Source organism: Perca flavescens, chromosome 12, assembly GCF_004354835.1.
Source record: "Perca flavescens isolate YP-PL-M2 chromosome 12, PFLA_1.0, whole genome shotgun sequence".
NCBI lineage: Eukaryota > Metazoa > Chordata > Actinopteri > Perciformes > Percidae > Perca > Perca flavescens.
In genome coordinates, this window is record NC_041342.1 from 19,606,243 (window position 1) to 19,622,762 (window position 16,520).

The following is a 16,520-nucleotide window of genomic DNA, read 5'->3' on the forward strand; positions in this document are numbered from 1 at the left end:
AAACTAGGGTATGACCTATTTTATTCAGTCCATGGTTATGACCACGTCCTGTATGAAGTTAATGGGTATGACAGATAAGTGTGTTTTCCCATGAACATTTAATAATTGATAGATTTCTTTATGAATGGATGTGTTAAATAGCTTTTATTTTAAAATATAGGCATAAAAATCAAATAAAAAATAAGTGTTGACTTGTTCTGATAGAAGCAACATGTCACCTGCTTATCCTGAAAACAGTCGTTTCCATGTTTTAGTCTCATCCCATTTCTGTTTCACTTATCTAAATGCCCATATTCAGTTTCACATTTATAATATTGCTGCTAACAATATTATTGTATTTTAAATTGTCCTTATTCTATCTTTTGTGATAAAGCGTGTGTGTAGTAAAAAATTGTTAGATAATACAAAAGTTAGAACACAATGCACAGACCCGAAATAGATTCAATTTGACCAAGACAACTATAAATCCCTGGTTTGCATTTCTTCCATGCAAACATGCTCTTCAGAAATTGCAAACAATGTTAAAAGCTTCCATGGTTTCTGAGTTGTTACAGCAACCTGCCTCTTTTTGTCATCAACCTTGTTTTCATCCTGTAGCTCTCTCTAGTGGACAAAAGGTTGATCTTTTCCAGTTTACAGTTTTTAGGGAAAATTGTTCTTGCCACATGATGATCACCATAAGATAGCACCATTTTCAACTGCAATGCAAACTGTTTCCACAAAGTTGGTAGTACACTATTGTGTCATATTGTATGCTGTATGAATTGGCATTAATTGAAACTAAATGCCATAGCAGAGACCGTGAAAAACAGCCCTAGACCACAAGAAGACAAAAGTCTTTTACACAGATTTAATGAAAATAATCCAGACACTTGTGGCTCGGAGGAGGAGACACTGATACACTGTATTTACATAACCTCTCTGCCCACGTCTTTGCATCTTGGGTTTCTTTCCTGATGATATGAAACTATCAAAATCTGAGGTAAACTGCTCCCTCTTTGTATCCAGGATAAATATTGTATTACTCTTCAATGGAAAAAATCTGAAGAACCAACTATTAATCAATGGCTGAATAGCCTCTCAATCTGCCTAGCCATGGAAAAACTGGCATATGCAAGGCCAAGTAAAGAACATTCTGTATGCACTACCTGGAAAACCAAGTTACCCAACCAACGCTGTACTTTCTGATGAAGAAATGTAGCGTATGACAAAAGGAACTATACACATTGTGTTTTTTGTTATTGTTGTTACTTGTTTGTTTGATGTTGTTTTTTCCTTAATGTTTTCTGTGAGTGTATCTATATTTCTGTTTTTGTTGTTCTTTTGTGTCCTTATTTATTGTGGAAGATATGAAAAAAACAATAAATATATCCAACAAGAACACAAAAGTACATCAAGAAGCATTTCCACATACATTTGACCAGTTGGGTGGTAGGTAGTAAATCATGCATAATTAACCAATCATTGTCTTTCCATTACAATGGTGCTAATATGTGTCTAACCTCACTAAAGTTGAACTCAGAGTTTGTGCAAATCTCCACTGTTATAAGTGCTGGTGTGACCCACGTAACTTTATACTGAAACTTAATGAACTTAATCATCTCACCGACTATAACTGCTGATGTGCAAATCTTAAATGGCAGCCAAGCAACAAACACTGACTTCATCAGAGGTGAAAAGACTCCTGAAACATTAGTAGAAGCATTGCTGCTTCATACATCTAAAAATATACCACTTATTAATATGTCTGTGTATAATAATAAACAAAGCCACTGGAGTAATTATTGAGGTAGTACAGGCTTAACATTAAAATAACTTTGGTCTAAAAGCCTGCTCAAGTATGCTAACCCAAACAGATGGTACTTTTCACCTCTGATAGAGATGTGAAGTGATAAAGAATAGCAAAGATATACAACATGCGATGTGTGAACGAACAGCTGGGTAGTTTTGGAAGATACACAGTGAAAGTTCTGCATTGACATTTGATAAAGTTAAATATAGAGGAAATTGAAGCAGAGACAGAAAAAAGGACTACCATCCAAGTTTTTTTCTCTAAGAACACCACCCCCCCTTTGGTGTGAAAAGCCTTTCAGCACCAGGCTTGTGTGAGACAACTGTGCTTCATCAAAGTGACAGATCTCTGATCCCCATTGCTGGTAAGAAAGAGTCGAGACATTGTCAGAAGTCATAGATACAATGTTACTGAGTTACAGAGCCAAATATAACAGATTGCCAATTCCCTCAACCACTTCCATCAGCCTGCTTACATACACTCACTGGATGTAGTTGCGTAGTTAATGAACATGTTTGTACAGAAGCCTCAGAGCTGAACAGAGCTGACATGTTTACTTTTGTTGCGGAATGGGTTAGTCTCAATACACTATGAGTCAGTGCATCACGCAGGTGTTACAGCCTAAATAAGTCACATGTGCAGGTGTTGCCACAGCAAACTTTAGGAATATCAGATGCTCATTAGTGTCCCTTTAGACTGATACTGTAATACATATGTTTTCAGTGTGTAAAAGTGATCATACAGTGACAACATTTAACATAAAACTGTATGTGTCCACATATCCCTTGCATGACATCAAGCACTTAGGCTACTAAAACTGTACTAGTTTGTATTCTTTATGGTAGTGTTCGTATACTGTACACTCTAATCTGTTCCACCATTCCCATGGCTTTGTAGTTTATACTTAGCAGGACTTTGACTCTACTCCCAAGGCGATCCTGTGGGTTTTGGGGGAGTTTTTACCATACAAGGAGAAGAGGAGTTTTGCTCGGTTTCCTGTGGGAGGGTTCTGATTTCTCTCACTCTGCATCTGATTCACTCTGTCTCTATTTCTCTCTCCCTCCCCTCCTCTCTCTTTCTCCCTCTCTGTTCTCCTCTTCTGGGTTGGCTCCAAACCTCTTTTCTGCTTACTATACAACCTGAAAAGAATTTTATTAAAAGTTAAACGCTTCCAAAATCAATATTTCCTACATTAAATTGTCAGAATTGTATCTGAGCAATCTATTATCATAACATTGTGTGCAGCCAGCATCCTGACAGACCAAATAAAGCACACAGTCATGTCATGATATAAGCTTGTGTTAACCCTAGGATTGTAAAGCTATTAAACTGCCACCACGTTCACAAACTTGGGCCAAAAAGGCTGCAGTTTGCCTCCCCTGCTAAAAAGAATTATATTTGTCCATTTAGAGTCTCTAACTCTCAAAAAGAAAATATTTGTGGATCTACGTATCTGCTGGCTTCAATTTGACAGATTTCAGTTACACACTGGCTAACACACAGTTCTTTACATACCAATGGATGTGATATGAGACCGAACTGGCCCTAACCTAACACTAAATTGCCTCAGCCAATCCTGCATACCTATCCTGTGAAAACCATCATAAATCTCCAAAATGGCAACTTTTCAGATACTAAGAAAAACAGCACTGTTTTTAGCTTTGCAACAATGCATTTTTATAAAATCAATGTTTTCTTTTTTTTATTGTTTCAGTTTAGGTGAATTTTCTCAACACATAAATTAACATGAATTTCACTGGACCGCAACAATATGCTCCTCAAAGCTCAAGTTACCTACATATAACACTCTTCCTGGACAGTGTCCTCTGTGCACAAGTAGGACAATGTAACATAAGGAATAACATCAAATATAAGGGGATACACACTGCAAAAGTGGCAATGCAACATGAAAAACAAAAGATGCATGTGTCAGAGTTTATCTTCCAATGTCACTTAAATGTCCACTGGACTCTGGATTCTTTGACTTTCCTTGTAATCTTTATTTTTAGCCAGGGCAGCTGGCACAGAAGAGTTGAAAGCAAGCAGACAGGTCCATTAGTGATGTCATCAGCACACACACAGACAAATGCAGCTCCATTTTCTAAATATCTCATAGGTGCATAACATGAAAGTCCTGTTGCAGTAACACAAGCTGTTTCCCCCAGTAAACAATGCTTTTTTATATTGTGCGCTTTACAAATAACAGAAAACAGATCTAAAAAAGGACCAGACCAATAGTAATTAAGAGGATCTTAATTGCAGAAGACTTATGGTTTATGCCTGTGTAGCTCGACTGCAGCACTCCAGCTGCCTGTGTAGATTGCATGCAGACAGCTCTTTCTCTAAATTTTCTTTGGCTGGATCATTTTCCAACAGCCCCTTTTCATTCAGCAGTATGACAACTATGTCCTTTCTAACCAACTCTGGTATTACCATCAATTTGAAAATTCCTAAGTAAGAACACAGGGATATAGATATGCAGCCCAAAGTGGAAAAAAAATGAACCTTCAGTAACTCATATTACTAATGTGAACAATAATCTTTTGATGTCTGAGTTCTGGATCATTTTCGTTCCTCTTATATGCTATTTTCTCTCCTGTTGTGTTCAAAACAGAAAGGCCATGATCCAAATAAGGAAATAGGAGATCTACACCATGTCATTGGCACAAAGAGCCTCAAGAGATGAAGTTAAGATTAGGGAGGGGAGCATAGTTCTAGGGTAGCCAACACTAGGAAAAGGTCTGTCACTAGAGACTGGGGCTGTCTCCAAACCTCCAGTCAAGTTTAAATCACATAGAGCTCCACCGACTCTCAGTTTGCATCCTCCTCTCTGCTCACTCGCTCTGAGCTCCCTCTGTCTCTCCTCCTTTCTGCATCTGCTGGTTGCTCTCCCCGTCAACCTTGTGAGGGTGTCTTCCCCTGATCATCTGCAACAGCTTTTCAACTAAAGAAATACAAACTTTTTTTCTCCAAAGCTTGCGAGACACTGAGACCCAACTGTCACCATGGAGGCCATCAAGAAGAAGATGCAGATGCTGAAGTTGGACAAGGAGAACGCCATTGACAGGGCAGAACAGGCCGAGTCCGACAAGAAGGCAGCCGAGGATAAATGCAAGCTGGTGAGACAAGTCTGATGGTTTTAATGGGAACACAGGATGGAAGTGATGGACTGTATAACACAGATATTTTTTAGCTTTTTTTTTTGTTAGCTAGAAAATAATTCAATATGATCATAGATTGACTTATAATAATAATTATCATAAGATCAACTTGAATGATCCCACACAGGAAAATTGAAGAAAGAAGTACAAGAAAAGATGTAAAGTATAGAGAGCTGCTGCAACAAAATGGTGATAATTCTCAGAATTAACGTATCTAAGTAAACTTTAATTAAAAAGTAACAAAATTACTTGCATAGTTTTTGTATGATGTATGTACAGCGTAAACTTGGGCCAAAAAAGGCTACTGTTTGCCTCCCCTGCTAAAAAGAATTCTATTTGTCCACTTAGAGTCTCTAACTAAAATATTTGTGGCTCTATGTATCTGCTGGCTTCAATTTGACAGATTTCAATGGTAAATCAACTGGATTCTTCTTTTGTGATTATGTGTGTATTTTTCATAGCAGGATATACGTATATCAATATCAAAAAGTATTCTTAATAAGTTGTGATATTAATTTTAACCATATTACACAGCCCTATCTAGAGTTATATCTAGTTGCTCCCTTCAGAACAAAGTTGGAAATAGTTTCTGTTCATGTAGATTGAAATTATGTTTTTGAGTGACTGGGACTGATACATTTATTAAATATATTATTTTGTGAAAACAGACTAAAGTGATTAATTAGCTATTCACGTATTAACACAGTGATATTTTATTTTTAAATTACAATGACAATCTGGTCTAAAATAAATAAATAAATACCAAACCACTTAAAATCAACATAAAATGTCCAGTATTTCCCAAAGCACCAAATGCTGAATAACAGAGAGCAGCTGATGCTGAGTCCCTGGGCCTTGTCTTTTGGTGGTCAGGAGAAGGTGGAGGATGTCCACAGGGAGACACAAACAGAATGGCAGAGTGACGACTGCTGGACAAATTATCCACACTGTACCAAAGGGATTACTTGAAGCTACCAGAAGCAGGAGTTAAAACAACCCATTTTATAGCAGCTGTTGCTCTGCGTCTTCACCAGGAGAGCACTGCATTACCCTGCATCCTTATCTGAATTATGTCTGTAACATATCAACAAAACAATTCAAATTTGCCAAATTCTAATTTCATCTGCACATCCATATTTGGCGCTGCAGTGCGAGGACCCTAGACACTTTGTTATTTCAAAGGCTGTCTTAAGGATAGCATACTTGTACCACTTGATACAAGCAAAGTAGAATCTGAAGATGTAATATGATATTTGAGGCTTCTAAATGGAGGCAATTATTGCACAGTGGGAGGTGGCGTCGTCATCATGAAGGTGCGACAGGAATGCTAGGGAGCAGGGAGTTGGAGAGGCACGGATGAAGCCAGGATCTACATTAAAGCAAGTGGAAAGAATCTTCTCTCTGGTTTCTAATCAAACCCTTAGAGAGCACAAGCAGTGACAGTTGTCACTGGCACTGCACATTTGGACCCCCAGCATGTCTTCCATGTCAAGGAACAGTCAGCATGAAATCCTAGAAGATTATGCAGAACTCTTTAGTTTGTTTGGATGGCACTGATTCAAGCAGTGCTAAGAGATGTTTTCTTTGCTATTCTTGGCACGATAGGATGGACATCAGAGTGCAGCCAGGCTGACGCAAAGCGCTGAAAATACACAAAACTAATACTCAATCTTAACATGCATTATAGACAACCGTCTCCTGCAGCAATCAAAGGATCGGCTCACCCAAATTACAAAAGAATTTTAAAAATTCAGCAGCAAAGTGTCTTTTCAGAAGCGATGTCTCGGGTTACTCTTGATAATCCACAAACTTTAAAACAAACTGTTTACGCTGGATCTGCTTTCTACCGAAGAAACAGGCCTGATGAAAACCTTTGACAACAAGTTCCGTAGATTACAGATACACTTTGGTCCAAAAATAAATATTCAAACAACTATCATATGGGTTGCCATGAAATAGTTTTTTAGACATTCATGTCCTCTGAGAATGAATTGTATTGGCGATTGTCTGACTTTACATCTAGGGCCGTCTTCAGGTCAATTTCAATTTGTCCAATACTTTAGTTTATGACTGATTCCCATCAGCCTCCGCTGTACTTTGTGTTTAAAGCTAATTAGCCAATCTTAGCAAGATAAAACACTAAGCTTAGATAGTGAACATGGTAAACATCATACCTATAGACATCAGCATGTTATCATCATCCTTGTAAGTAAGTTAGAATGCGGATATTAGCGTTTAGCTCAAAGCACTTTAGTACCTAACATAGCCTTAGAGCCGCTAGCATGGCTGTAGAGACAGTCTTGTTTTGAGACATCCCCCCCCATCATTGTATCAAAATAATGCTGGATTTTTCCATGCAGTTTTTTTAATTCATACTTACTTGGTATGCCTTCCTAAATCTCTGTCACATTTGCCTTCTTTCAGCTGGAGGATGAGCTGCTCGCTCTGCAGAAGAAACTGAAGGGAACAGAGGATGAGCTTGACAAGTACTCTGAGGCCCTGAAGGATGCTCAGGAGAAACTGGAACTGTCGGAGAAGAAGGCCGCAGATGTGAGTTGACCACATCTGAAACACATTATCCACATTACAGTGGAACACCACAACTTCTAAGTTTCAGTTTTATAACATATTGATTACCACTCTTTCAGATGGAGTAACCTAAACATCATGATTGAAAAAAGACCGGTTATAGAGACACATTCAGTTTTTGCAGACTGACTTTCTTTTCTATGAAAAAAAAAAGTGTTGTATACACTCAGTGCTTTTACTGCTTACACTATCAGAAAAGGCCATGCCTGGACTTGCCTAATTGTTTGGTTGTTTCTAGAGTGATGCAACATAGCGCCAGAGTGAATAAACCACTGACATTCAGAAAATATAATAATCAAAACCTCCTTTTAAAATGATTTGTCTAGTTGTAATCATGGAAACTAAGGGAACAATCTTTACGTCCTTTGATTTGAACAAAACGAAGGAAAATCAACCTTCATGCCAAAGGTTTGCAATGCAAGATTGCATTTGAAAATCCCTTTTTGTGTATTAAACACAGGCAGGTACTGTAGTATGTATGTTGTAAACAATTTACAATAAACTCCTTCTTTTAATCTGTTACCCACCACCCTCAATGTAGAAGGGAACTAACCCTGAAATGAATCCTGAAATGACTAACTTGTATCCTGTAATCCATATAGTGTTAAGTATTACTGATTGGTGTCTTTGTGAGGTCTGTAATGTAGCCATTTCTCGAGCACAGACAAAACTAGGCCAGACTGAGTAGCCGACCAGGAATCCCAGGAATGCGGCTTAAGCAAACAGAGAACCCCATACTGCAGTGTCTAATGAAATCAATGCTCTGGCCTTTTCATGGGGCGGAGATATTACACTCTGCTCTCACTGGCCTTACAGGACATAGACAACAATGACCATACACCAGAGCAACTATTTCATTTATGATGTTTCTTTTATGGTAACATTTCAGCTACCTGATATCTGATTAAGTGTTATCTTTGATCTAAAGCAAAGGGTTCTGCAAAAAAAAGAAGAAATGGGGACAAACAGTTTGCTTTTTTTGGGCAATTGTGACCAATATTATTGATATGATACCAGAAATACTTGTGGTTTTACCATGTGACGCATCTTCTTTTATTGTCTAGTTTTTCACATTTTTAGGAAGATGCATTATCTGGGAGTAACAAAACTCTGTGTTGTTGTAAACACGTGTAATTACTGGGGCTGCAACTAACATTTATTTTAATTATCCATTAATCTGGTGATTATTTTCTCGATTATTATTATCTTGTGTGGTCTAGAAAATGTCAGGAAATAATGAAAAACACAATTTCTCACAATCACAACTTCCTAAAGCCCAACATGACATATTTTTTTCTGATCAGCAGACCAAAACCCAAAGATATTAAGTTTATATTCCATAAGACATTTTTTTTTTTTTAAAAGCAGCAAATTTTCACAACTGAGAAGCTGGAACAACTGAATGTTTGGCTTTTTTTTTATTTAAAAGTTGCTGATGAATTTCAAATAATCAATTCATGTTCTAGTTGAATATATAGCATCAAGCCTTTACAGTGTAAGTCTAAAACTACCAGTGAAAGCAGATGAGATAATTAAGACCCCAAAGGTTAAAGGTCAGAGTTTCTCTCAAATACCCACAGATGTGCTTTTTGTAAGTCTGTCTTCTTGTGTTTCACGCTGCTTATGAGGGATGAGGGACTTTCAAATGTGATACAAGGACAGGCAGAGAAAATACATCCGAGCTTTGCTCTGAAAAAGGTGAAGGAGAAGGAAGAGAGAAGGAGGAAGGGGGCGCTGAAGGAAAGTGTCGCCACCCGATGGCTGCAGGTCATGTCTGCAACCAAATCAATTTACATTCCATACGGCTGCAGGTCAACAACCCCTGTTGAAGAGGATTATTACCGCCCCACCCCACCATTGACCCTCCCTCCTTCCCTTGTAGACAATCTTTGGACCTTTGATTTACAAATTAATAACATTACTCTCTCCTTCACACGCTCAAACTTTTATGTTTCTTCTCTTTCCCCCCTCACACAACCATGTTATGATTCACATTAGATAGCCTATGATTCACATATCTGAATCAGACCGATAAATCAGATGAGGCATCTGTTCTCTTGCTCTCTATGCCCTCCTTCTAATGACTGAGAACAATGCAGCCTAGGCACACCTTTACATTTGCCATATAAGTCCACAATAGAAAGTATCACACACCTCTTTTGTGGAGAAAAAAGAGCAGTGCCTTCCCCTCCTAAATCCTGTGATGTCATCTGAGACAGGCTTCTTCACAGGATTGGACGATCTCGCCATAAATTTCCTGAAAACTCCCAGCCCTTTTTCTTTTTTCTCTCATTCCAACCCCGCACGTCCCTGACTTCCTGCCTGAGAAAAAAAAGTTTTCCTCATTATCGTTTTAAGGATACAGCGAATCAATCTAGACCGCTAGCTAGATTTTTTTTGGGCTCCTTCTTAGCGTTTTTGAGAAAACAAACTAATCGAGACTATGGAGACGGTAAAGAAGAAAATCCAAACTCTCCAGCTACATGTTGATGAGGCAGAAGATCGCGCACTGGCAGTACAAAGGGAGTTGGACACTGAACGGGAACTGCGCGACAAAGTGAGACGAGTTTATCCAACTTCAGTCGCATTTTCTACTTTAACTTTACTGCTCACGTAGCCTACCTGTTAAGCTTCTTTATGGCAAATTGTAAAGAAATTACACGCAAACTGTCAGTGTCGGTCTGCAGGTAGCGATAATAAGCATACTCACAACGCCCCTGTAAGAATTTCAAACTTTTCCTGCGAATCCCAATAGTAGATTTGTTATTATCTTGTAATATGTCAAATGTGGTCGTTTTAAAAGTTTTTGGAAAGTCGGGGCACCATTGTAACGACATTCCTTCTCAGACTTTTGTTCGGCTGCGTTATCTAACATAAACCCGCACTAGATCGCCTCAAACACCTACAACTGCAACGAGAGCACTCAGTATTACATTAACCCGGCAGCTTGGTTGTTCAAATATTAAGGCGTGGCAGGCTTATAACATTTTTAAAAGCGTAGATCTTTCCCAATGTATTTCAAAGACACTTGGGAATTTGTTTTCCTGTTTGTTGCCAAGCACCCAGTAGTCTTTGCTCTGCTTGCCCTTTGAGCTTTTTGTCTGAATAACACATGACACATATCTGAAATTAAGAGCAGAACCCTTCCTCCTTCTCTTCAGCCTCTACACAGGAAGAGGAGAGCAGACATGGTTATCTGTGATATCAGTCCCACAGGAAACGGGCCCCCCAACATTAATGGGTTTACATTATCTGTTTACTTCAGATATGTCAGGGTTAAGTCTGCCACTCTGTTATTCTGTGTCAGCAGTTTTCAAAGTATCTGGTCAAGCTGCAAAGTCCAGAACTAACCGTGCTTGTTAAGAGTGAAATTGATTACATGGAAGAAATCTGACATATTGCACACACAGAAGGAAAAAAAGAAAACCAGGATATATACATGCCCAGAGAGTATTTCAATGGGTTCCAGGGAATAAATAGACTGAATTAAATAACTAGCCATAAACTGTTAATAATATTCAGCCCATTTGACTGCAAGAAATAAATATACATAAACTGATTACACCTTGCAACTGCAGTGCTCACAACCAATCCAACCTATACAGCTAGTAACAATGTGCCACTTTGGCCGAGCTCAACAGTATCCTTCCTGTTGTTGCAGCAGCTTTTTTCCTGACTGTGTGTGTGTGTGTGTGTGTGTGTGTGTGTGTGTGTGTGTTAGGCGGAGGGCGATGTGGCATCTTTGAACCGCAGGATCCAGCTGGTGGAGGAGGAGTTGGACCGTGCTCAGGAGAGACTGGCCACAGCCCTTCAGAAACTGGAGGAGGCTGAGAAGGCTGCAGATGAGAGTGAAAGGTGAGAATCAACACAGCCCTCAGTCATAATGTAGTAACCACAGATTGACAACATACCATCAACTACAAGATTGGAAAATGATCATCTCATGGCTTTGAGGGGCCCAAAATTGGGGGTGCCTGTTTGATAGGATGGTAGCAGTGAAGAAGAGCCTCATGGGAGGAGAAGGCCGGATACATTTTAGTTGTATAAAGTGGACGGTGGCAGAGCTGCTAGTTCTGGAAATATAAGATAGGATAAAAAAAAGATTTCCAGGGGGGAAATTAGGTGTTAACTGCACAAGAAATGGATCAGATAAATATATGAAAAATATTAAATTAAATTAAAGCTAAAGAAATAAGAAGGCTAAACAATAAATCAAAATGAAACAAAAACTATTTACAAATACAAAATAAGTAAAGGATTGTACAGTATAAAATAATAGTTTGATTTTAGCAGCAACCTCAAACACCACAGTATCACCTGGGTAATTAAACAGTTCTGATAATGAGTTATACATTTTTCAATGTTTGGTATGTCCAGTGACACTAATCCCTATGAGCTCATTTGTAGCTTTCATGGAGAGAATGCCAGCAAAAAACTGAATCCTAGCATCTACATAATGCTGGGACTGAAACCACAAAAAATATAAACCTTTAGTCAGAAGCAGCCTGTAGCAATTTGTGGTGTCTTTGTGGTCGTGTTGAACTAAAGGCTGTCTGTCTTTCTGATCATCAGAGGCATGAAGGTGATTGAGAACAGAGCCATGAAAGACGAGGAGAAGATGGAGATCCAGGAAATGCAACTCAAAGAAGCCAAACACATTGCTGAGGAGGCAGACCGCAAATACGAGGAGGTACGTGCACGGAGATCACATTTCAGCTGACTTTCAGTTTTCAGATGTCATTTTTGTTTTTGCTCAACTGTGAATTTTACGTCTTTTTAAATGTCAGGTTGCCCGCAAACTGGTAATCCTTGAGGGTGAGCTGGAGAGAGCAGAAGAGAGGGCAGAAATTGCAGAACTGTAAGCTCAAACTGAACAAGTTATATGCAAGCTTGCAAGCATCATTCAGTTGTTAGCCAGAAAACAAACCATTGTCAAACATATTCAGAAATTGTAACATTTTCTCTATTTATACAGTAAGTGTGCTGACCTGGAAGAAGAGCTGAAGAATGTCACCAACAACCTCAAGTCGCTAGAGGCTCAGTCTGATAAGGTAGGTGATGTTAATCTCTCCCGGAGGAGGAGTTTGAGGGTGTATTGTTTATCTCTATTAGCCTGCTGTTTGACCTTATAACCCCAGGAGCAGCAGAGCATCATTTTTTTTTTATTACATTTAAATTTACTTAAAAAGTAGAAGTGTAACTCATTCAATTCACCTGCATCTACATCCCTATTCTGTCTAGAATGAGCTTCAAAGACGTAACACTCTAACTTTCTAAAAAAAGAAACATGTCATTTAACATGCATATATCAATGTTGAGCATGAAAAGGTGGAATAACTCTTTTTCACAAATAAAAACATTGTGATATTGTTTTGGCATTTAAAATTATTTTCTTTTCTCTCTCTATAGTACTCTGAGAAAGAAGACAAGTATGAGGAAGAGATTAAAGTCCTGAATGACAGACTTAAGGAGGTAAGTTTTGTGTCTGCTCAAGCTATATATTGTCTGAGGGGAATATGTCGGGATGATTAACATGTTGTCTTTTTAAAGGCGGAAACCCGTGCAGAATTCGCAGAGAGGTCAGTGGCTAAGCTGGAAAAGACCATCGATGACTTAGAAGGTACACTTCATTTTAATCCTTCTTTTCAATCCTTGATCTACACTTTCTTTACTCAACCTCTGATCAAATCTTTATCATTTTGATCTGATTTCTCTCTTTTTCCTCCTGCTTTCCCATCTTGGTCTGCACAACTCTGCATTGTCCTCCACCTGCTCTGTCTCTGCCCTTTGACCTGCAGACGAACTGTACACTCAGAAGCTGAAATACAAGGCTATCAGCGAGGAGCTGGACCTTGCCCTCAATGATATGAACACCATGTAGACCTTGCATTTAGCTTTCATTTTCCCTTTGTCTCTCCTTGCCTGATTGGAAGCTCTTCTTTTCTCCCTTTGTTATCACTGCCCCTTGCTCCTTTTCTGTTAAACAAAAGCTCAATAAAGATATTTTTCTCTTTTACTCTGTCTTCTGTCATTTGAGTTAAGCCTGCTTTTCACCACTCTGCAGCCTGTAATGTCAATAGTTTCTTTATGCATTGGCCATAATCAAAAGGCTAAATTTATATTGTACGGAAGTTGGTTTCTTCCGGTATGTCTACTCTAACCCTATTTTATTAGTTTACCCATTTCACTTACGTGATCAATTATTCTGTTCACTGACATAGCCATTGCATTTTATATCTGCTGTTACTTTTTATTGCAGAGAACCTATCGAAAGAAAAAGAGCAAAACGTAGGAATGCACCAAGTCCTGGACCAAACACTGCAGGAGCTCAATAGCTTGTAAAATTCCATGAAGATCAAACAAATAAAAAAGTCATTTTTGTTTTGTTTTGTGAAAGATTTTCTAAAAAAAAAAAAAACATCTCCATAATGACTGGTGGTACAGAGGGTTTGATGAGAAAAATAAAAAAAAAGACAGGGTCAAGCAGGACAAGAGAAATCTTGTCCTGCTTTCTCTGTCCATCTCTGTTCATCCATTCTCTGTAATTTCACTATTATTCCTAAACACGTACCCCTTTTATATATTTATGGTTCTTTTTGTTTCTTTTCCTTTTTTTTTAAAATGGTTTTGGGACCATATGATAATCAGTTTTGGTGCTGGAAATTGTGTTGTAGACCAAACTCTGAGCACAAATAAAACTGAACATGATGATAAAGTGAGCTTTATGTGTTATGTTGAGTGTGTGTCTATGCATAGTGTTGCATATGTTTGTGTGTCCTTCAGACATTTTCAACACCGAGTCATTAACAGCAACAGCAGAAAAAGCCCCCCCTTCAATTTACATGGGCTAACATGCAGTGCTTTTTCTGTGTGCTCTGCTGTGACCGTGAATCACCACATAAGGTTAATGTTAAATTAAATGTTAGATTGTTTTCCTCAAAAAGTAGTAAGTTAGCCACCAGTTAATACTTTTTGTGGACTATTAGTGTAAGTTAACTAAATGAGAAACTACTATTCTGATTGACAACTCTTTTTCTTTTGGTTTCTGTTTCATGGAAAAAGCACATGTGAAAGGGAATTGAGGAGTCATGTGTAGTAAACCATAGCAACAAAAAAGTAGTGTTATTGTATAATTGGATTAGTAATATGTGCATTATTGTGTAAGCAGCATTTTAATCTTGTTATTGAATCATTTTATAAATTGAACATAATGTTTTGCAAGTAAAATCTTAGTCTGCATAGTAACTACTAACTATAGCTGCATAATAAATGTAAGTAAAAGCACAATATAGGCTATAGGCTACCTCTGAAAAGTGTAAAGTAGCATAAATCACAATATTCAAGTCCCAAGTACCTTAAAATTGTAGACTAGTATGGAAGTCACAAAAGGCCACCGGGGACACAGTTGAAGTGATTAGTGGTCACAGCATTTTGTAAAGGCCAACTCTTTAATTACAGAAAACACCAATCGAGGTAAATACTCCGTCATCTGATAGCATCTTGGGTAGAGTAACCCCCCCACTCCTTCTACCATCAACACTAAACACTAAGTGCAGGTAACATATCCGTAGCCCTGAGGTCCCTCTGTCTCCAACCTAATCAAGAATGACAATAGAAGTAAATCTCATTTATATTGTCAGAAAAATATTCAGGCAATATGAAAGAGGTGTTTTTCAGGTAGGAATTTTGATTTCACAAATTACCAGAATCTTTGATAACCAGCATAGGTTAGATTATGCATTCAAGAAAACACTGTGACTACTGAATAAACTCATGCTTATTCTGTATTAGGGCTGGGCGATATGGAGAAAATCAGATATCACGATATTCTTGACCAAATACCTCGATATCGATATTGTGGCGATATTCTAGGGTTGAAAATTGGTGCTTTAACAAAATATCTTCACACTTAGATTTTAGATAAATAATCATCAGTAATGTGGACATAATGTCTAAGTGGGGAAAAGGCAAATAATAGAACAGCTAGAACAGGCTGGTAAGTTCAGAAAAGTACATCACTTTACAGTAATGCAGACTTTAAAACCAGTAAAAGACAACACTTATGTCATATCACGATATTACGATATCCAAAATCTAAGACGATATCTAGTCTCATATCATGATATCGATATAATATCGATATATTTCCCAGCCCTATTGTGTATAAACAACTTTACTGTAACAACACAATGTGTGACTTTCTTCTTCAGATGGGATTTCCATTGAGGATTTCTTGGCACATGCCAGTGATTTCTTGTCTGAGGCTGATTAACATCCTGCTCAACTCAAACAGAGGAAGAGCTCGCTTTAACTTGACTCATCCAGCAGCAGCTTCCTTTGATGAGCTGTGATTAAACTCAACATTCAAACTGGTTTACTGGATTCAACCTTCAGTGCTCAAGATGCTGTAAAGACACTCCTACAAACAATAAAACAGATAGCGATAAAGAAAGTTAGAGCCAAAGTGTATTAGAAAAAGTTTTATCATACCGTAAGAAAAAGATGAGGCACGCAGGTTTTTCCAAAGCCATCAGCAACTCTAACCTTGAAAGAGGAAAAAATCCATCAGACATTTCTGTCTGATGGCTCTCCGGTTGCATGAAGGAATCAACAGTCCAGAAAGAGAAGGACACTAGTAATATGCATTGACATATATAAAATATGTATAAAATAAATAATATATAATATGTCACAATGTACATAGTTATGCTGCATTCATGTGATGTCGGAAAAATAAGTTCCTGACTGGGAAAATTCACGTGAATGCCCCTCAAATCGGAACAACTAGGTTTAAAGTCGGCGAAATGTTTGCTATACGACTGTAATATGACGGCGTCATCTTACGCATCAAATATGTCAAATGAAAATAAATGTTGGGTTGATTGTAACTTTTTATTCACGTAAGCCATATCACTTTTTGCTCACACGTATTAGTAATAGAGTGACCTAGATTAGCATCAACCCTGGGAATGTAACGT

The 16,520-nt window shown here is 38.1% G+C and overlaps 1 protein-coding gene across 4 annotated transcripts; it reads left to right on the forward strand.

Annotated features, from left to right (window-relative positions):
• The first annotated feature begins 4,532 nt into the window (after positions 1 to 4,532).
• On the forward strand, positions 4,533 to 14,261 carry LOC114564868 (tropomyosin alpha-1 chain). Of its 4 annotated transcripts, none has more exons than XM_028592491.1 (9): positions 4,533 to 4,911; positions 7,378 to 7,503; positions 11,264 to 11,397; positions 12,115 to 12,232; positions 12,330 to 12,400; positions 12,518 to 12,593; positions 12,952 to 13,014; positions 13,093 to 13,162; positions 13,341 to 13,558. In XM_028592491.1, exons 1-9 carry the CDS (start codon positions 4,798 to 4,800, stop codon positions 13,421 to 13,423), a joined length of 855 nt encoding a protein of 284 aa, XP_028448292.1. In that variant the 5' UTR covers positions 4,533 to 4,797; the 3' UTR covers positions 13,424 to 13,558. The 4 variants fall into 4 exon arrangements, with proteins under 4 accessions (XP_028448292.1, XP_028448291.1, XP_028448294.1 ...); XM_028592490.1 differs by lacking the exon at positions 13,341 to 13,558 and adding an exon at positions 13,802 to 14,261 and having other exon boundaries at positions 4,537 to 4,911; XM_028592493.1 differs by lacking the exons at positions 4,533 to 4,911; positions 7,378 to 7,503 and adding an exon at positions 9,798 to 10,099.
• Positions 14,262 to 16,520: the final 2,259 nt, after the last annotated feature.